At 43.1% G+C, this 22,191-nt stretch overlaps 1 protein-coding gene across 3 annotated transcripts in view; it reads right to left on the reverse strand.

Moving 5' to 3' along the window:
* Positions 1–22,191, reverse strand: part of Cntnap5 (contactin associated protein family member 5) — a 920,429-nt gene that overhangs the window by 382,749 nt on the left and 515,489 nt on the right. For all 3 annotated transcript variants that reach the window (XM_059280761.1, XM_059280759.1, XM_059280758.1), the window contains exons 9-10: positions 18,807–18,956; positions 14,499–14,670 (exon numbers count right to left, since the gene is read on the reverse strand). In XM_059280761.1, the coding sequence (XP_059136744.1) occupies positions 14,499–14,670; positions 18,807–18,956 (322 nt within the window). The remainder of the gene's footprint in view (positions 1–14,498; positions 14,671–18,806; positions 18,957–22,191) is intronic.

A 22,191-nucleotide genomic window follows, 5' to 3' on the forward strand; every position in this document is an offset into this window, starting at 1 on the left:
TTTTGAAACACAGTCTCTCAGTTTTACCCAAAATTTAGCAACTCAACTAGTCTGCTTCGTGAATCAGCCTCAGGAATCCACCAGTCCCCAGTTTTCTTGAGCTGGGATCTCATATATGTGACCACCTTTGTTTGTTTGTTTGTTTGTTTGTTTGTTTGTTTTGGTTTTTCGAGGCAGAGTTTCTCTGTGTAGCTTTGCGCCTTTCCTGGAACTCACTTTGTAGACCAGGCTGGCCTCGAACTCACAGAGATCCGCCTGGCTCTGCCTCCCGAGTGCTGGGATTAAAGGTGTGCGCCACCACTGCCCGGCTTCCTTTGGTTTTTTTAAGTGGGTCCTGGGACTCAAATTCAGGAATCATTCTTGTACTGGAAAGCATTTTGCTGAGTGAGCTCCTTTCCATCTCTATTCATGAAAATTTGAATGCAGGGAGCATCTTATTCTTGAAGTCCCTTCTTTGGGGTTATTATTTGCGTTGACTGTGGATTAGAAGAGACTATATCGCAGACTTGCTTGAGCTCTGAGAATATGTTGCTCTTTCCCAACATTTGACTTCCTGTGGTTCTGAGATTCTGTAGATGTTGGACAATTATTTAACATCACTGAAAACAACAGTAATTTGTACCATTCTCCTTATTACTTGTTCAAACCACAGCCGATTGGTTCCCACCCTCCCTCCATCAGTATGCAAGTCTTCATACACAAACTCCAGAGTTTCAGCTTAGCATGAGTAAGCTTGCTAATTGGAGCGACCTTTACAATGTTTATTCCTCCTGTCATTTTCAGACACTTGAGACTCACCAAATTGACAGCTACAATACCCAACCTCCACTCTGGTGTTGACTTTGAACACATAGGCAGGCATATCTTTCATGTCTAGTTAATGTAGGTGTAACCTTTGTGATAGTAGGAACTAATTACAAGAAGGCAAGCCCTTCAAGCATTGTAGCCAGGGAAGGGTTTGAGGAGGAGGCAGAAAAGGAAGTGGGGAGTACTAAAACAGACATGGGTGCTCCACATATACTCGGAATTTGAGAGAACATAGTATAATGTTATTTGTCTCAATGAAATGACCAAATACCTTCCAGGAGCAGCTTAAAGAAGGGAGGCTTTACTTTGGCTCACTGTTTGAGAGTGAAGTCCACAGTGATGGGGAAGGCATGGCAGCACATGTATATGAGACAGATGGTACATGAAGTCAGGAAGCAGAGATGGATGGATGTTTGTGCTCCAATCACTATCTTCTTTTCATTCAGTTCCTGACCTCAGCCCATGGCATGGTGCTACTCACATTCAGAGTGGGTCTTCCCATCGTAATTAACTCAACCTAGAAATTCACTTAGAGACATACCAAAGGTTTGTCTGTTGGCGATTTTAGATTCTAGCAAGTTGACAATTGTTAAGACACATAGGAGATTTACTTTTAGCTGAAATATCCATTAGAAAGTTCCTAAGAAAGGAGACTAGAACTCTGCACTCACACCCCACAGACTCACATCAAATAGAAACACCCAGGCAGAACACAGCACCGAGTCTTCTGCCAGAGCTGTATATTCTCTCAGAAGTTCATTGGTAGTGATAAATGGTGAGTTCTGAACAACTTTTTATACAGAGTTTTATGAGAGGGACACCCATATCTGAATTTCCTGTCACATAATATATACCAGCCTTAATTTCAGACTATCTTCTAATGCTTCTGCATCTACATCAAGTTGCCTGTCCAATTTGAGAACATGGGATTATTTCCAAAATTATTTGGCCAGATTCTGTTTCTTAACCAGGCATGGTGTCTCATGCCTATAACCTTACAAATTCTTAGGCTAAAGTGGAAGGGTTATTATGAATTCAATTCCAGACCTAACTCAACAAGGGAATTACATCTGGGCCAGCCTGGGTTATATAGTGAGATCCATCTCAAAAGGAAGAGGAAAAGGAAAAGAAGAAGGAGGGGAAGTAGAAGGAGGAAGAGAAGAAGAAAAGGAAGAAAAAATAATAATAATAATCTGTATTCTTTAACATCTTTAACAGAGGTTTCTGAAGACAGAGATCATTGACTGTGTTCAGTGTTCAACTACATTCACAACTACTACCAAGGTACCTGGCTGCTGAGATATGCTAAACACTATATATGAATGAATGAATGTTCCATTTTAGTGAAATCAGACCTCATATATCCAGAGGCACAAGCAAGCCAAAGCATATACTCTAGTATTAATGACACTCCTTCTTGTTCACCCCTCTACTGAAGGACAAGGAAATGAACCTGGTATATAAATAGGTAGGGAGGAAAGATTTGACAAGACCACAGCGCAATATTAACAGTGTATAAGCTATCTCTCAACAAGTGGGAGCCAGATATGAGTCAGTACTCAATGGAGGATGCCACACTGTGAGGGTTTATATCATGTACATGCATATATAAAGGCTATTTGGGATTCTGGAGTTCTTTTTTGTGTGCAAGTACCAGGGGAAAATGTGTGTGAGTATGTGTGTGTGTGTGTGTGTGTGTGTGTGTGTGTCCATGTGCACACATGTGAACATGCATGCATAATGCATATGTGTTTGAATACATGTGAAGACCAGAGGACAATCTCAAATGGCATTCATTAGCTACCAGCCACCTTACTTTGGGTTTATGTGTTTAGATTGAAACATGCCTATTAGGTTAGGCTGCCTACCACTGGGTCCCAATGATCCACCTGTCTTCACCTCCCCTGGATAATACTCAAGTGTCTGCTAATATATCCTGTAGGAGGAGTGCAGCCAGCTACCCTGATAAAACCATGGCTGTTCACACTGAGCCAACTTGGAGTCTGCTGCTGCACCTGGTGATTGGTGATGATGACCATCAGAATGCTGGGAGCCAATGAGAAAGAGACAGCACAGCTAAGAGAGTCTCCAGCTGCCAATGGGAAATTGGAAGGTGGTATATAGGTTCACTCCATATCGGCAACAAATGAGTCCACTGTTTGCTTCTCATCTGACTCCCAGTGTCTGTGTCATTGATGCTGCACCTTCTCACTCCACCCAGGGGTGTCTAGACAGTTTGGACTGTAACATATGATACCCAACAAGGGGCTGGTGCCCATGTGGGCATGGGCATTGACCCCATGTTGGTTAGGGTTTTTTTTTTATTGCTTTAATCCTTTTTGGGTCCTGAGTTTTGCCCTTTGCAACTAGCACTGCACTGATTGATCTTAGGCCTGGTGCACACCTCATCAGCTTGCTTTCCTTTGGACATCTCTTTTCTCCCATGGTGTGGTTCAGTGAGTTGGCCCCTTGGTGTTTTGTGGTTTTGGTTCCTTTGGAGGTGAGTGTTGGGACCCCCTCTCCCTTTCCCTTTCCTTGTTTGTCTATTTGTCCAGTTAAGGAGGTATATCTTTCAATTTCAGTTCATCCAGTACCTCCACATAAGGGCTGCCCTCCCAGAAGGTGGAACTGAGGAGGCTCCCCTACTGCTGCTTCCTGTCTGGAGACACTGTGTGGGCATATGGCTATGACCTAATAAACCATGGAAGTCCCTCAATAAGCACCAGACACCTGAGTCTGACACACTATCTGTGACCATTTGGCCTTCCTATTAATAATTATCATTTTCAATTATCTGTTATAGTATGTGTCAAAACAATGGTCCATCAAGAAGACCACCCTCCAGGTGCTCGTGGTGCTACAGTCTCCTGAGCGTGGGCCTCCTCATCAGGGTATACAGGCTTGGCTTATGGAAATACATAAGGCTGCAGCATAACTACTGCTCCCTTCACCCTGGCATGACTCCCAGAGTAGCAATCCCTTGAGGGCTCGTAGTCAATGACAAATAAGGACCTGTTTGGCAGACCAACCTAAGACAGTCACAGTCCATTGTGCTGTATGTTCTCTGAGTCGGGGACAACAAGGCCAAAGCATAGAAGCTCAGCACCTGCTGAGCTGCCAAAGAAAATAAATAAAAGGTGGATACATAGAAGGAGTACATCCAGCTAGCCTGATAAAACCACAGCTGTTCCCACTAAGCCAACTTGGAGTCTGCTGCTGCACCTGGTGATTGATGATGATGACCATCAGAATGCTGGGGGCCAATGAGAAAGAGACAACACAGCTAAGAGAGTCTCCAGCTGCCAACGGGAAATCAGGAGGGGGTATATAGGTTCGCCTCATATCCCCAATAAACAAGTCCACTGTTTTCTTCTCACCTGATTCCTGGTGTCTGTGTCATTGATGCCACACCTTCTCACCCCCTCCCCCAAGGGCTGTCCAGATAGGGCAACCCAAAACAACATCCAGCTGTTCTACATGGATGTGAGGACTGAACTCAGTCTTCATGTTTGCAAATTGAACATGTTACCAAATGTGCCATTTCCCCATCCCCTGTAATTCTTATTAAGATTATTTGGTCAATTCTTTCTAAACCTAGGTTGCTTAAGAGCCATTTCTGGGATGACTTTGTTAGTCAAATGAAGGACAGTCTCCCTCTTTGTCTATTTTAGTCAAAAATTTGTTCTTTCAGAGTATGCAAAAGCAGGTGGAAGGGTGCTTCTGACATTTTCTTATTATGAAGTCAATGGTGTTCTGGATATTAGAGACATTCAATGAGTTTAGGACTGTAGTGCTTAGATACCCAAATTCTCTAACTTAACCTTTCTCTCTAGTCACTACCTGCTTTTGGTTGACTGTCCACATTTCTCAATGTTGAAATGTCTTCCCCTTAGTCTATGGAATTTTCTAGTACTAGGATAGAAACCTTTGCCAGAACTTAGTAAACCTTGTTGACAGGATGCTTTTCAAGGGAGGATAAACCTCTAGGGAAAATTTGAAAGCTGTTCCTCTACTCAAACAAAAACATTAATCACTTGTCCAGAAGATACACTAGGTTATATATGTAGGTAAATTATTCAAGGATGTTCCATCTCTGCTGCATGTTTCAAGGTTTTAAACCTGGCATGCTGCTGGCCCTGGAGCCCAAATCCATTGCTGTCTCCCTTGATTTGAACCTGAAGGACTTTCTATCTCTTGTGCTCAATCAACCCTTGTCCAAAGTCCAAAAGACATGAAAGAATAATGCTATCTGCATTTGGTTTTAACACCTTCTAATTGTAAGATGTATGTAGGCTCTCTCTGAAAACTGACAGCTGTCTAGAAAAAAAGTGAAATGGCTAGTTGTGTGCAAACTTGGGCCAAAATGTAAAGAGCCTACCACTTCAATATCTAGAGTTTTATTCCATTGTAAAGTAAGGTGGTGTACAGTGTGTGCTGATATTAGTTTCCCTGTCTCACAAGTAGAGAGACAAGCACTTCCTTTAGGCATTTGAAAATCTAGAGTTACGGTGACCACACATAAGCAACAATGATACATCAACAGATGAATTTGCTAGGCATTCAGAAGCCTATGTCATTTTAAGGACTAGGGATGAGGCTCAGAGGGTAGAGTGGTTGGTTAGAGTTCATGAAGTCCTGGGTTTGATTTGGTTCTACTCAGACTAGGCATGGTGGCACTCAGTTATCATATCAGGACCTGGGAGGTGGAGGTAGAAGGATGAGTAATAGAAGATCATCCTTGGCTATATAGAGGGTTTGAAGCCCGGCTGGGCTATGAGACCCTGTCTCAAATTTAATTACTTAATTAATTATATAATTTTTTTTTTCGAGACAGGGTTTCTCTGTGTAGCTTTGCGCCTCTCCTGGAACTCACTTGGTAGCCCAGGCTGGCCTCGAACTCACAGAAATCCACCTGGCTCTGCCTCCCGAGTGCTAGGATTAAAGGCGTGCACCACCACCGCCCAGCAATTAATTATATAAATTTTTTAAAGAGTCCAAGTCATAGATAAATGAACAAGGTCTTATTTGTGTTCTGTGAATTTCTTACAGGAGATCAGAATTTAAAACAAAAATGGTTAAATTTATAAATTTATTTTTTATAGCAGCAGTAGTCAGCTACCTTTTGAGGATGCCAGATCCAATTTTCTCACCAACTCAAATTGTTGAGCTACTTTTCCTTCTAATTGTATCTGTTAATGATACTGACAACGGCAATCAGTGCTTCCTTTGAGACCAGCGCTTTCCCTCTCAGGCCCAAAGAGTGCACATCAGTGAGATAAGGAACAAACTAGATGTTACATTGGTTGTGTAGCAGGGAGCCTCTTTAACAGGATAAACAGATGGGGAGCCCTTATCAGGGTGTCAGATGAAGGCTCACTGAGGTATTGATCTTGGGAAGAGATCAATACAGAGGAATCTTTTGTCTTTCTAATTATTAATTTAGCAATGGTTCTGCCTCATAGAAGTGACTTGAGAATGTAAACTCATCTTTTCTCATGTTTCATCTGTACCAAAAGCAGCCTTGGCTTCTGTGTTTCAGAAACTGCATTTCTTAGTATTTCTCAGGAAGGCAGTGCAGGCAGCTCTTGACAGCACCTTTCTCAAAGCTCTGAACAGCCGTTCCACGCCTCACTTTCCAAACAATAGACCAAAGAACAAACTCTGGCGATAATTCACTGGGCCATTGTTATGTCTTTGTGTTCAGCATTAGTATTTCAGACTGTCAGTCAGTGAGGGAAACTTCTCACCACAGCCTTATGGGAAAGCAGGAAGTGCCACCCCCAGTGTGGTTGGCGGCTTGTGTTTTCTGTGAATAAAAGCACCCAGTGTCCCCCTTAGTTCCTTTCCTCATTGCCGTGACAAAATATCTGATAGGAAGGAACTTAAGGGCCGAAAGGTTGTTTCTGGTTCACAGTTCTAGGGGATACAATCCACAGAAACAGAGAAAGCATGAAGACAGGAAGCAGCTGGTCATATTGTCTCCATAGTAGGGAAGCTGAATGCAACAGGAAGTAGGCTCTGCTATCAAACATCAAGGCCCAGTCCCAGTGATCCTCTTCATCCAATAAGGCTCCCTCTCCTAATAGTTGCCACAATCTTCCCAAACAGCACCTCCAACTAGGATCCACATGATCAAACACATATGCCTATGAAGGACATTTTACATTCCAACCACAACAGTGACCTTCCTTTGCCCAAGAGGAAAGTGACACTTTATCAACACATTGATCAACTTTCCTTGTAAAAACAACTGACAAGAGAGATCAGGCTGATAAGAGAGCACAGATGCCCTCCTTAAAGGAAACTTACAGTAATGAAATCCAGTTTCCTGTTCCTTAGAAGCCCCATTTCTCCCTTCATGTCTAAAGAGGTGCGAGGTGAGGGTGGATGCTCTTTTAAAGAAGAGATGAGGATTCAGTATGGTTTTTACGAAGGAGTTCTAGATGGACTGTTCATATTGAAGTAGCTCAGAATCTGGTCATTCAGGCTAATTATGAAGTTCTTCCCTTCCGTAACCATGGCCAAGAATTAGGAAAAGCCAAAGATTTTGACTGGAAACCTTAGATCTCGGTATGTTCTGGGTCTTAATATGTTCTTCACAATACCTCCTGTTCTTGCAGTGCATGCATGCACGCATGGTTGAAGATGCATGTGCACATCTGTGTGGTGCATGTGAAGAACAGAGATCAATGGTATCGGTCTTCCTCAATCATTCTACAAACCATTTGTATTTTTAAGGCCAGTTTCCTCACTGAATCTGCAACTGGTTAATTTAGGGAGACTACCTGGCCAAAGAATCCCAGGGATCCTCCTGTTTCTGCCATCCCATGCTGGGCCTGTAAGTATACCACTCTGACTGACTTTTGTGGGTGCTGCATTCCAAACCCACATGCTTTGGCAGCAAGCACGTTACCAACTAAATGGTCTTTCCAGCTACTACAATGTGTGAGTTCTTCCCAACATAGAAACTCATCACTTTCTGCTTCACAGTCCTGCCAAAGAATTTGGAGATTCTGGTCTCTGCATGTTAGAGGGAGCACTGTGGAGAAACAGCCTGATTCTCTCCAAGCAGATTTGTTGATGCATAGCCTCTTTCTGCTACATGTTGGCTCTAAGGCCTTGGGAAGGTTACTTAGCATCTCAAATTCTTTATTAGAAAATATAGAAAATAATGATGGTCCCTACTGTTAGTATCACACACACACACACACACACACACACACACACACACTCACTCACTCACTCACACTCACACACACTTGCCCTGGCTCATAGCAAGTATTATTTAAAGATAAACTACTAATTTGACTCTTAGTTAGATTGCAGACTTTTTGTTGTTCTGGCAAGTTCCTTGGGTCTTGACTTCCATTCATTGCTAGGCACTGCTGTTAACAGGTGCAGCCTTCTGATCATGCAAACAGATGCTCACTACTCCCCATATTCTCAGTCCTACACTATGCCATCCACAACATGTGCCTGGGCTCTGCTCCTTGACCTCCCTAAACCCAGCCCACTCCTCAGTTCCTCTTTCCTTGGTGGCACCCTCCTCTACTTGCTCAGGCCACCCAAGCGCTTTCTCTTCTTCGGAACTTTAGCAACAGTTCCTGCACACGTCCATAAACTCGGGAATTGGCAAACACTGGGGTTGAATCTGGCTCCTGTGATCATTAAACATGCAACCTTGAACAATCAGTTGGTGAACTTCTCTGGACATTGGTGACAACCCCACAGATCTCAAATGTGAGTGTCCCTAAGAATCACCAGGAGAATTTCTTAAAATTTCAGGCATGTGTTCCTTCCTACCCCATTCTGGACTAAATAACTCCTTTAAGATTTATTTTGTTTTGTTTTATTTTGTTTTAACTATATGTATATATTTGTGTAGGACTGCATGGGAGTGCAGACATCCATGGAGGCCAGAAGAAGAAGTCAGGTCTCCTGGAGCCAGAGGTACAAGTAGCTGTGAGCCACCAATATGGGTGCTGGGAATCAAACTTAGTCCCCTCCCAGAGCAGCAAGGGCTCTAAGTGTGGAACTATCTCCTAGCTCTAGACATTTCCTTTCTAATAAGTTGCACTGTGCACTGTGATATTGTGCATGGGCCACACTTGAAGAACGACTTGTGTTTTCTAGGACTGTGGAGAGAGTCAAATGAAATAATATTTAAAGAATGCTTATTCAATAATTACATAAAATACAACCTTTCCTTTTCCTCCATGAAACAGTGCTAACAAGGATTGGGAAAAAAAAAAAAAAAACCAGCAGAGATGCGCCTGTTCTGATTTTGGCCCCATTTCACGCATGAAGGGAGAATACCATATTGTAGCATTTCTCACTTAGAGAAAAGAGCTCAGATTGTGTGGGCATTGCCCTTACCATGGCTTTCCTGGCACCTGATATAAAAGCTTTCAGTTTTAGATAAGCACTCAGACACATGTATTACCCAGCAAAGCAATCTTTTTATATTACCACTGTTTTTAACACACACCCACACATGGGGTGGGCTGTATCAAGAGTCTGTGTGTGGAGATTATCCAACACAATGTTTTCTCATCCTCTGTGTTTGTAGTTCCCCATGCTCAAGCTGAGAAGCTGAGAATCTTGACCAGAGAGCGAGACACATGCTTTTCTTAGTGGAAAATGTGCTAGGAGAAAAAGAACCAGATATGGAGGGGAAAACTGTGTTTTCTAACATATTTGGCTGTAGGAAACTGAATACAACACTGGTTTGTGTGTGACCCACCCTGTGGAAAAGGCAAATGGTTTGCATTTTCAAAGGGAATAGAAAGAAATCTCCTTAGGATACAATCGCAGAGACCAGGGCAATATCCCCTGTTTCCATAATTGATATTGCACCCTCCATGTTATGTTCATTTCTGTGTGTTTGGGACTGGGACTGGGTGATATTCAAGAGCCTCCTCCAGTTGCATTGCTGTGTGAGGGCAGTCCACAGGGAATGGGACTTGTGACATCCAAAATTTTCCTAGCATTCCAGAAAGCTGAATAAAAATCAGTGTCTGTCAGTCTTAATAAAGGTTTATGAACATTGTTTGTGTGTGTGTGTATGTGTGTATTATGTGTATGTATGTGCACATATACATGCCTGTGCACAAGTGTGGAGGCAGGAGGAGGGTGTCAGGCATCATCCTCTATCATTCTCCACCTTAATCTCTTGAGGCAGGCTCCTATCTTAAACCTGGTGCTTGTGGTAATTATGTTGTTTTTGCTGTTTTTCCCTAACTAGGCCGGCAGCCAGCAAGCACCAGGAACCTCCCAGCTCTACCTCCCACAGCATGAGGGTTACAGTGGTCATGTGTCACCACCCATAGCTTGTTATATGGGTGCTGGGATCTGAACTCAGGATGCATGCTTGTGAAGCAAGTACTCTTAGCTACATCTCTCCAGCCATAAAACAATGTTTCAAATGCTGATTTTAAACAACTGGAAAGAATCAGAACCTACCAGTTTGCAAGCACAATTTCAAAGGGCCTGTAAAATTCCACGGAGGAGCTACTTAAGATTTTGGAAAATGTGTGCTTTTTTTTCTTGAAGACTGCCATGGCCTTCCCATATCTGACTTCCCCCAAAATGACCAGCACTAAGACATTTAAATATGTAAGAGGCACAGTGAGGAACAAGGAAATAAAATCCTGGATGTGTAGGTGGGCCCCATTTCACTGTGAAGGAAGAAAAACACACAGAAGGCAAGGTTAGAGGTCTCAGTGTCTGAGGTCCCAGAAGAGACACTCAGTGCCCCTTGGGAAACTGCTGGGAAACCACAGCCAGAGCATCCCCCACCCCTGCTATCCCTAGCAGGCAAGTTAGTACCAGCTGGCTAACAGATCACATGGGTTAACATATCAAAAATAGAATGGACGCAGGTTGTCAGTGGAGGTTGGATGGGTACTGTTGCCCCTCTGTGGGACTCTCATGCCAGGGCACCCACCTATCTGGCTTACATCCTGAAGAGATGTACTGTCCCACCTGCCAAGTAAGTGGTATGTATGCCTTGGAACTGAGCGGGAGGATGTGAACACGGGCTGGAGTACAGCTGGCTGACAGGAACAAGGTTGACCCTGAGCCAAGTTTTCCGGCCTTTGCTATACATGTCCCCTCGCTTCCCAGGAGAAGCCCCTCCCACATTGGGTAGCTAGTACCCAGGACTGGTTAGACTGATTTGGGTTAGGAACCCTAGAAGGTTAAGGGAACAACAGAGTTAGGGTTGCAGTACCCTGTCTGGAACCCCAGTCTCCCCCTGGGGTGGTTCTGATTGTGGCTGATGCCTGGTTACAAACCGATTTTTAACCCAAGCATTGTGATTATTTTTTAAAAAGTCAAACCAGTTTTGGCAGGAGTTAGTTTAAATCCTGGGGCCTGGGCTCCTCTGTCCTTGGCCCTCTACAGCCTTCTCTCTTGAGAGGAAACTAGAAGGGGAAGAAGCTTCTAGGCTGCCTCCAAGCACAGGCTTGGGAGCCTGCTGAAGGTCAGGGGACGCTGGCCCAGGCAAAGTAGCTGCAGCTCAGGCCAGCTCACTCTGCTCTCCCACCTCTCCCTTCTCCTCTGGTTGGAGGGGGTAGTTTGCGGACTGGTTTGTCCACAAAACACTTCCCTATTGTTCTTTGGCTCACTCTCAGGGCAGAGCCGCCTGCCTGCCCAGCCTGGGTAAGAGATGGGCTTGGTGCAGCAGGGACCCTGAGGGAACAAACCCCCTCCTTCTGGGGAGTATCTGCCTCCCCACACCTCTTTGTTGAAGGGGGCTAGGAACTCCCGACTCCCTCTAACAGCAGGCTGTGTGGGGTTCAATGCCCATCCCCCCACCCTGGCTAGGTGTTGTCCACCCTCTATCCTATCACGTGTTGGAGGGTGTGTGTGTGTGTGTGTGTGTGTGTGTGTGTGTGTGTGTGTGTGTGATGGGGTTCTGTACTAATTTCCATGGCCAGTGGCTTTTCCTTCCATGCATCACTCCCCCGACCCTGAATGCCCAGGGGCCACCTGCCTGGCATTACAGCATGCTGGGGTCATTGGGGGATGGGGGGGGTGGGGTCACGCTGTCCTGCGGTCTTGAGATTTTTATTTTTGCATATGTAATCCATCCTGTACAGGTAGCTAACTATGTAAGCGCTGTGTATTCTCTCTGCCCCCATGGCTGCTGGTGTAAATAAACTGCATCTCCCGATGGTTAAAAAAGAAAAGAAAAGAAAAGAAAAGAAAAGAAAAGAAAAGAAAAGAAAAGAAAAGAAAAGAAAAGAAAAAAGAAAAGAAAAGAAAAAACGGTAGAGGGGTTTTTCATGAACAGGAAACCTCACTGTCGCAGCTGGCTAGGAAGCCTCAGAGGCTCCCCTGTGTCTGCTTTTCTCTCCTTGCTTGACCTCTGACCTCTGGCCTCTAGCCTCTTTATTTTACACATTTATTGTTGGTCCTTGTTTACATGCACTTTTATGGCATTTATCTTTATTATAAAAAAGAAAAGAAAACACAAAACTCAGGAAACACCTGCCTTTGTAACCCTTCTCGCCCATCACAGATGTCAAACAAATGTAAATTAGATCAGTAGGAGACCAAACAAAGCTTTGGCCACAGTTTTCCATTTTGTTAGAGAAAGTAACTGCAAATCAACAGAAACATGCCATTTGCCCACTAAACGAAACACATTCCTCATTACACAATTAACCAGACCACAATTGTATGTAATATAATTACTCAAGACTACAATTATACAGAGGTAATGATGCAGGGTAGATGGCAATGACTTCCATGTAATCAAAAATAATGAGAGCTTCCTTGATTGTATATTAAGGTATCAAAGAGATCCCAATTGACAAATGTCTCTCTATTGATCTGCAGTACATAAAATACTGCACCAGCTGATGGATTTGGAAGCTTCTCCCTTGCCAGGAATATAGACTTGAGGTGGTAGCCGTTCCCTGTAATAGTTTTGATTTGGAGATTTCTAAATTAGCACATTTTAATGAAGCACACATTTTATTATCCACTTTCACAGCTGGTCAAGTGGAAAAAAAAAGGCACAAAGATCAAGAAGTCAGTGTGGAAAAAAAAAAAAGAAGACGAAGTCAGTGTGTTGTATTGGTGATCCCATGTGAAATGGTATTTATTATCAGAAATGTGTGTTATGTTCCATCTAGTTACAGCAGTCATTTCCAGCATTAGCAGAGATCATGTTCTGTATGGCTGATTTCCCATGTTTCCCAGGAAAGGCACCTGATACTTTTCATCATTTCTCTCCTGGACTGGGATACTCACCTCCCAAACTCCCTTAACTCTGCCCTACATTTTCCAAACTCATGTTTCTATCTACCAAATCTGATGGTGTTCTTTCTTAGTTCTTACACAGAGCGTGGAATCAAATTCTGCAAGCACAAAGCCCCCTTTCTGATGATTCCAGGTTCACATCCCCAGCTGTATGGAAGCCATGTGCCTTCCCTGCATGACCTATGAGCTGAACTATAGCAACTGAACCTAAGATATGGTAAATGGCGAGACAAGCCATCAGTTACTTGCTATGCAGGAAATAAGTATTATCAAGGAAATTATCATAGCTATTAGTTATAAAATGCATCCTAGTACGAGAGATTTTAAATGCAAAATCAAAAGCATTTTGAACTGATGACACTTGTGAGCCATGTTGTTTCTATGCAGTTCTGTGGCACTGTCTCCTCCCAGCTTCTGGCTACCCTCACCTTTGTCAAACATGATTTCTCCTTATCCTTTAAGATGTAATGCAATCACCTTCCCAAACTTACTCAGTCTCATTCCTTAGTCTCACAGTGGTACCAACTTGCTGGTACCATGTGTCCTTACTGGTACCACATGTTTCACAAATAGGTATATTTAAGATTATGGCAACAACTAATTAATGTAACCAAGGACTTCTAATACAAGCACATATGTAAACACTTAACAAATCATATTTACCCACTGGCACATTGATATCTTCAAGGGGTAAGCAGAATTAGAAAAATGAAGCAAGTAGGTAAACAAAGAATATGGCAAAATCCTGCTGAAATTCATTGTCCATTCTCTTTGGTTTTCTGACTTTATCTAGAAATTTCCAAAGTAAGAGGAGCCAAATCCCAGGAGAGATACACCTGGACACTGAGTGTCATGCTAGATTTCTGCATTGCAAAATAAAAGAACTGATTCTTGCTAGCTTACTATCTGGTCTCTTTGGAACTAAAGAAACAGTGGGTGGGGTTGCTGGCAGCTAGGACCAGCCATTCCCAACTGAAGAACTGAGGTCATCCATGTTGAACACAGCCAAACCCTTAGTGGAGATTTCCTGAAGCTTTGTGCCGTTATAAGAAGGATACCCACAGCAGGCAAAGAAGGAAATGGTTTAGGGGAGAAGTACTTCCTCCCTCCTTTACGCTTTACTCTTAACTTGAAAGTAATCAAATGTTGTTTATGCATAAAATTTTAATCCTTTCACAAATTTGTATTTTGATTTAATTTGCATATCCCATTTACTTCAAGTCAACACGAAGAGAGACTCAACTAATTTAAACCGTTTTTCTCTGGGCCTGAAATCCTTTCAGAAATATTTTCCATTGGGCGACTCAATTATGTCTAATGTGTCTAATGTCAGCGGATTAGAATTTTGCTTTAAGAAACTCATATAAAGAACAGTGAGAACGGGAAGGGGTGGGAAACAGAGGAGACGAGACAATAATTACCTGTCTTTGATGCTACACAGATCAATGTGTAAATCACTAAAATTCCCCAGGGAACCTTGCTGAACTGAAATGAGGTCCTTGGGCTGGTTATCAATAAAGATGAGCCTCATGCAGCCTTGGAAAGCCTTAATGGGATTTAAGCATTGGGAATCGGTGAGATTGTCTGGGCACCCTGTGGGACAGAGAAAAAAGATGAAGAACACTGAAATGATCTGTCATTGCTTTGGCAACCTATTGATGGAAGACCTTGAGGTCTAATTATTTGGGCACTTTTTTATTCACAACACGACACACTTTTGTTGTAAATCCTAGTTCAGGAGAAGGGGCAGAAATTATGTAAAATGGGTATATTCAGTCACTAGAAAGGAAAAAAAAAACTACCATAAGGAATATCATTGGTATAACTTTTACCTTAACTCTCATCATGTGTTTGTGTGTGTGTGTGTGTTGTGTGTTGTGTGCGTGTGCATGCGTGTGTGTGTGTGTGTGTGTGTGTGTGTGTGTTTGCCTGCAGATGCAGTGCTTTATGTGGGCACATGTAGAAGCCAGAGGTTGATATCAGTATATCTTTTTCTACCACTTTCCATTTTATTCTTTGAGATAAGGTCTCTTTGTGAACCAATGTACATAGATGGACTGGTCATGAGCTCCAGGGATCTGCATTCACTCTTTACTTTTTATGACACTGTCCCTTCACCCAACCTGGAGCTTGCTGGTTGAGGTAGACTGGGTTATTGGAGAGCATCAGGAGCCTGTTTATCTCAGCACTGGAATTCAAGGTGTTTCATGACATGTCCAGTATTTTATAGGTACTGAGAATCCAAACTCAGACTCTCATGCTTGCATGGAAAGCATTTTACCAATTGAGTCTCTCTCTCCTCTCTCTCTCTCTCTCTCTCTCTCTCTCTCTCTCTCTCTTTCTCTCTCTCTCTCTCTTCACACACACACACACACACACACACACACACACACACACACACACACACACTTTTTTTTTCCTGCTGGAAACCTATTCATCTTTCTTTTGAATGACATCCTTCGAATATTGTAAGTGCTTGGAAATGTTGGCTCTGTCTCGAAACACACATCTAAATTCACAATGCAATTCTGAATTACACTTTCTAAGGAAATCATGCTCTGCTAAGGATGGCAGCAGAGTAATTGTCTGGCTAATTGTGGAACATTAACAGGCTTAGTTCACGAGAAAGGTACTCTCAGAAGCCAAGCAGGATTTTTGACATGCTGTGCAAAGCGAATCCAGACATTAAGAGAACTGCAGTCTTAAGTGCACATGGTTATAGGCTGTAATAGCACATGCGAAAGGTTAACACCACACTGTTTAAAGAGTGTTCTTTTAGAGATAAAAACGCTTTGTCCCTGTTTAGCATCACCTGCAGCCAGGACAGCCTACTCCTCATTAAGACAGGTGAAGACCAAGGAGGTTGATGAGTATGTGTGCTCTTACAAACTCCATCTCGGTGGTTTTAATAGGTTCAGAGCATATGGGAATGTGAGCTTGAAAACACGACAATAAGCCATAAATAATAGGGAATTATTTCAGCCATCTCTAATAGACAGTCACTGCGGGGCTGAAGCCCAGCAGCTGGTTAACAGCTCACAGGCACACGATAAAATGAAGAGATGCTACAACTTCTAATTGAAGCTGTAGAGAGAATTTATGGAAGTTGACTATTATTGCTGAAGCTCGTTTTTCACCTTCTTTAAGTTTACAGTCTGTGTGTGAGGGTTTGTTTAAACACTGTTCAAATCATAGATAAATCTTCACATTCTAACTCTAGCACCCCTGGAAACACACCCAGAATTTAGCAATATTCTAGCTCGGCGAGGAGAGCCATTTTACTTCTGTGATATTTCAGGTGATTATTATTAACATGATTATTCAAAGCCATTTTGCCTGCAAATAAATTCCTGACCATCAGTCTTTCTTCATTGCTAAAATATAGTATGTGATATAGAATGCACAGCTTGGAGTTGAAGCCATTGCTCTGCATTTGTTCTCATTCATTTGCTTTCACTAGGGGGCTGCAGTGAACACAGATTTGAATCTTCTCCATATATGCGCTGTCTCTATAGCTGTCTACAGATTATTATGATTTCATTAACCTTTGAGTGACAATGTATATGAGTATGGGTGCACAAATGCCACAGCCCATGCATGTATATCACAGGACAACTACGGGTGTTGGTGCTTTCTACCTTGTCTGAGAATGTGTCTTCTCTTTGCTACTGTGTACAGCAGGTTAACTGGCGTAGTTGCCTGAAGGTTAGACATGTGCTACAGAGGCTGGCTTTCCGGGGGCTCTAGGCATCCAAATACAGGTCCTATGCTTACCAGCAAGTGCTTTATGACTAAGCTATCTCTCCAACCTACAGACTTTTTTTTATTTCAACAAACAGCAGCCTTATTATCTATCACATGGAAATATTATCACCTAAAAGTATATGCTACTTTTGGGGATGTAGTGGTGATTTGTAGGTGAAGGACAGTGGCATTTCCTCATGCTAAAATCCAACCTCACTGATCTTGTTCCACATTGCTTCCTTCCAAGGAGACCCTACATATGATTTCTGTACCTGTGCAAAGACCCTTTGGTGTTTCAAGCCTTCCATATATTTCTTGGAAAGAAAGGGATGATTTGTAGATTTTGGAGCTAAGAGACTACAGGGTTTGGGGTGTAGCTCAGTGTCGAGTGTATGATTAGTTTGTGAAAGACTCCGGGGAACTACTGTGTATGTTTTATTGCTATTATTATTTTTATTACTATGCATGAGCAAAAGAGAGTGCAGGCAAGCATGTGCAGCCATGCATGTGTGGAATTCAGAAGAGAGATTTATGGAGCCCACTCTGCAGGTTCTAAGGATAGAACACAAATCCTCAGGTTTGAGCAACAAGCACCTTTTCCCAGGAAGACATCTTGCCATCTCTTCAGTGAATGCTATTTTTCAGTGCTTGTCTTCAGTTACCTCATGGGAAGGAACTGTCAGCTCTAGGGCAGGGTCATTTCATGTTCACATTGACAAGATCTGAACCAGTTTGTGCCATTCTCTACACTGTGTAGGGGAGGGTATGGGGGAGGGTTGGGTTGGGTGTGTCTGTGGTGCTTTGTGTGGGGAGTGTGCATGGGGTTCGGGTATACATGTGGTGCTCTGTGTGTAGAGTGAGCATGGGGTTTGGGTGTGCATGTGGTGCTGGATGTGGAGAGTATGCATGGGATTTGGGTGTGCATGTGGTGCTGGCTCTGGAGAGTGTACATGGGGTTTGGGTGTGTATATAGTGCTGAGTGTGGAGAGTGTGCATGGGGTTTGGATGTGCATGTGGTGTTATGCATGGAGCCCAGTGCCTTTTACATGCAGAGCAAGTCCTCCACCACTAAGCTTCATTAAGCCTGGAATCTGCTCTTGCTTCTATCTTCCAGCAAATCTTAAATTTGTTGTCTGTGTTCTAGGAAAGTGAGTCCAAGGACTGTATCTTAAGAGCTTGAGGTCAGAAGGCCATGAAGACTAAGTTCCCTTTAGGTGTGGCTTCTGTAAGACAGACCATGACTACAGAAACAGGCACTATCTCTTTTAATAAAAGATACAGTTATAACACTAAACAATGCATGGCATGTATTGTGTGAGAGAAGAATAAATAAGAATTGAAAAACACTCAACATGGGTGTATTTTTAAAAACGGTAAAATGCCATATAAGCTTTGTCCACCCGTCTGATTTGTTTGTGTCACAAGTGTTGCAAGGGTTCAGGAAACACCAGAACGAGCAGCCATTCAGAAAGAGCAATGGCTCCCCTGTGGAGCCCTAGCTCCTGTCCCCTTTGCTCTGGCTCCGTCCACGGGTGTGGGTGATCTCCAAGACATGGAACAGCGGAGATGAGGCTCACAAGTAAGGTGGCAGTGGACCGACCTAGATGGCTGAGCAGGCTGGTGGTGCCTCCCACTTGAGTTTCCCCCCTTGCAGGTACTTGCTGACACTCAGATCCTTTTCACTAAGTTTTCAGCTGAGTTTTATCCTTTCCAGTGTGACCAAGGAGCTTGGCATGGCTACAAGAATCTCCTTTGATGAGTTACGTAACCCAGCTCTTATGGACTCAGTTCCTTCTGTCCTCAACACTGTCCTAGATAGCTTACATTTGCACAGTAGTCTGAGGTAATGGTTTCTCACTGTTTGAAGCTTGTGTGCAAGTATGTATGCATGCAGGGCTATGAGTAGGACTGTGTATTGGATAAAGCACATGGTGGAATAATTCCCCTGTCATTTTATTTGAAGTCTGGAAGGCTAGAGAATTTACCTCCAAAGTAGTAACTATTTCCAGAGTAAATTTGCAGCTGGGAGGTGTCTGCAGCCGGGGAAGCAGCATCATTATCCAGTGTGAGGGTGACACGGTTTCTCCTGGCATTGATGCTGACCGAGTGCCACAGGCCGTCATTCAAGTCACTGCCTGCAAAAGAAACAGGAAGGGCTGGTTCACGAGGGTCAGCTCTCTCCTCAGCCTTATTGCGTAGTCTCTTTTCCTGAGCCATTTCTGACAATTTAGGCTATGAAACAAAGGGGACAAACCCAAATATGTAGGGCATCTGTGCCAAATAAAGGCATGCTATATATTAATTAGGATGGTGATGAGTGACTGCAGAGGTAAAAGCTGAAGAAAAAAAAGAAAAACTCTTAAAACCCCTCAAAATGATACCAGCAATTACATCCCCAGATACAATTGGTTTTTGTTTTGCTTTAACTGATGGTTCCAAAAATCAATACCAAGACCTAGCATATCCTATGCAAGCTCTCTACCCCTGGGCTTTACTGGCTCTGGTAAATTATTTAATTATACAGGGTTGATGGGGGAATGTCATTCTATATGCTGTGAAAATGTGCTGCTCTGATTGGTTGATAAATAAAGCTGTTTGGCCAATGGTGAGGCAAAATAGTGTTAGGCAGGACATTCTAAAGAGAGAGAGAGGAAGAAAGAAGACAGAGCAGGGGAGACGCTGCTAGCTGCTGCCAGAAGACGAGATGGAAAGGAAGATGTAAAGGTACGGGTAACCCATGAGCCACATGGCAAAGTATAGATTTATAAAAATGGGTTAAATTAAGATATAAGAACTAGATAACAAGAAGCCTGCTGCTGTGGGATGTTCTGTATGACAAATGTGTTGCTCTGATTGGTCAATAAATAAATCACTGATTGGCCAGTGGCTAGGCAGGAAGAATAGGCAGGACAAGGAGGAGAATAGAGCTAGGAAGTGGAAGGCTGAGTCAGAGAGACACTGCCAGCCGCCACGATGACAAACAGCATGTGAAGATGCCGGTAAGCCACGAGCCATGTGGCAAGGTATAGATTTATAGAAATGGATTAATTTAAGCTGTAAGAACAGTTAGCAAGAAGCCTGTCACGGCCATACAGTTTGTAACCAATATAAGTCTCTGTGTTTACTTGGTCGGGTCTGAGCAGCTATGGGACTGGCAGGTGAGAGAGATTTGCTCTTACCATGGGCCAGGCAAGAAAACTCTAGCTACAGCCTGCTGTGGCCATAGTTTAAAAATAATATTAGCCTGTGTATGTTTATTTGGGTCTAAGTGGCTGCAAGACCATTGGATGAGAGAGATTTGTCCTGACTGCAGGCCAGATGGGACACAGAAAAACTTTCAGCTACATAGGGTAATTGTCTTAGTTTCTTTTCCTATTGCTGTGATAAAATACCCTGACAGAATTAACTCAAAGAATTTATTTCATCTCACAGTTCAAGGATACAGTCCATGGTAGCAGGGAAGTCAATCAGCAGAAGCAGCTAGTTACATCACACTCAAAATTAGGAAAGATAAAAGGATGGGATGAATGCATGCTGCTGCTCAGCTTGCCTTCTCCACTGTACACAGTCTAGGATCAGATGCCCAGCCCAGAGAATGGTCCTGCCTACCATTAAGATGAGTCCTCCTATATCAACTACTATAATCCAGGGAGTTCCTCACACATATTCTCAGTCTAACCTTAATTTCTGTAATCCATGTTGAGTGTGTCTGAAGGCTTGCTCCTAGATGAGTCTAGATCCCATCAAGGTAGCAATTAACATTAATCATCACCACTACACAAGGGCAGTTTCATTTAAGAATGTAATATGCTTTGATCATATCCTCTTCAAAATATCCTCCTAGCCTTCACCATGCCCCACACTGTCTCATTCTTCAGACATGCTTGCTTCCACTTTCATGTCAGATTACTGAAGTGGACAAGATCAGTCCCATTGTAAGGTAGAAAGAGTTTTCCACTGAAGTCAGGATCAGATTAATTGAACACCAACTGTAGAAATTTTAATATATTTAGTTCACTGTATGTGTGCGTGTGAGGATGGGTGTATATGCGCACATGTAGAGGTCAAAGAACAATTTGTGTGAATTGAATCTCTCCTTCCACTACTTGGATCCCAGGAATAGAACTCAAATGCTCAGGCTCAGTGTCAAACACCTCTACTGGCTGAATTGTCTTTCTGTACTCCAACAGTTTTTTCTAAGTTCATTATAAAACATTGCCTGACTCACCCGCCTTCCCTGATCTCTGGCTCATCACCTGCACATATGGTCATACCGGTTTGGCATCACTGTTACAGGGATCAAACATAATCAGGGGACAATTCCCAGAGCATTTGGCAGGCCAAGAGTTTGCTTATTAAAAGCAACTCGTCCTGATCCTTTGCCCCAGATCTCTTTCAGCTGCACTGCGACACTGACCTACCTTCCTGAGGAAGCTGCATTAGGAATTAATCATGAAGGGCCGGTTATTTCCTTTCAAAATTTTTCCATCTATGGAGACTACTGTTCGATTATGGCCCACTGAACACTGAGGGAAACGGCTCTATTGACTGCTCAGGCATCAATAACAGAACTGATACATGCTCATTGCTCAAACCATCTTCAGTGTGCCTGGCTGTACACCAAGCTGCTTTCCTTCTGATTGCCTCAGTTTCCCCATCTGCAAAAGGGGAGCACTGACTGTACTTGAAGATGTCTCTAGGGGTTGAAACCACTAATATAGCTGTATGCTCAAGTGGCTGGGCACCATATGAGCCAACACTAATGGACAAAACCATGAGTCCAAAACACCCCGGGGGTGGGAAAGTACAAATGCTAACATCATATGCCTTTGTATTTTGGAATGAGCCACAGGGGCAATTGTTGGAAGGATTAAAACACTATCCTTTGACTTTAGGCCAATGAGGAAGACAATGAAATTAATAACCCAGCCAATGGACACCTAGACTGACTCTGGGCATAGCATGGCTGTTTGCACTCTTGAATTCACAGGAGGTATGATTGCTTGTATAAGACCTACACAAGGTTTGACCCACAAACACCCTGTCAGGCAGTGTGAGGAGCTTGTGACAATTCAACCCACAATGATTTCTACCCAGTTAATGGTTGCTGGATAAGAGGCCCTTCCTTCAGTAGCGTAGCCACTATTAAGGTACCTCAGTATCTGTAACTCCCCACCCATGCTCCTGTAAACAACACTAATGAACCTCATTGGTTATTAAAAGCAAAGCCATGAAAGTAGAAAAAGAACCAATTTGGAAGGGGAGGGGACCAAAACTAGTGGGGAGGGGGTCAGGAAAGAGAGTGAGAGTGTAATGGGGTGACTGATCAAAATATATTATACATGTGTATGAAATGTTGTTAATGATACC

Source organism: Peromyscus eremicus, chromosome 15, assembly GCF_949786415.1.
Source record: "Peromyscus eremicus chromosome 15, PerEre_H2_v1, whole genome shotgun sequence".
Taxonomy (NCBI): Eukaryota; Metazoa; Chordata; class Mammalia; order Rodentia; family Cricetidae; genus Peromyscus; species Peromyscus eremicus.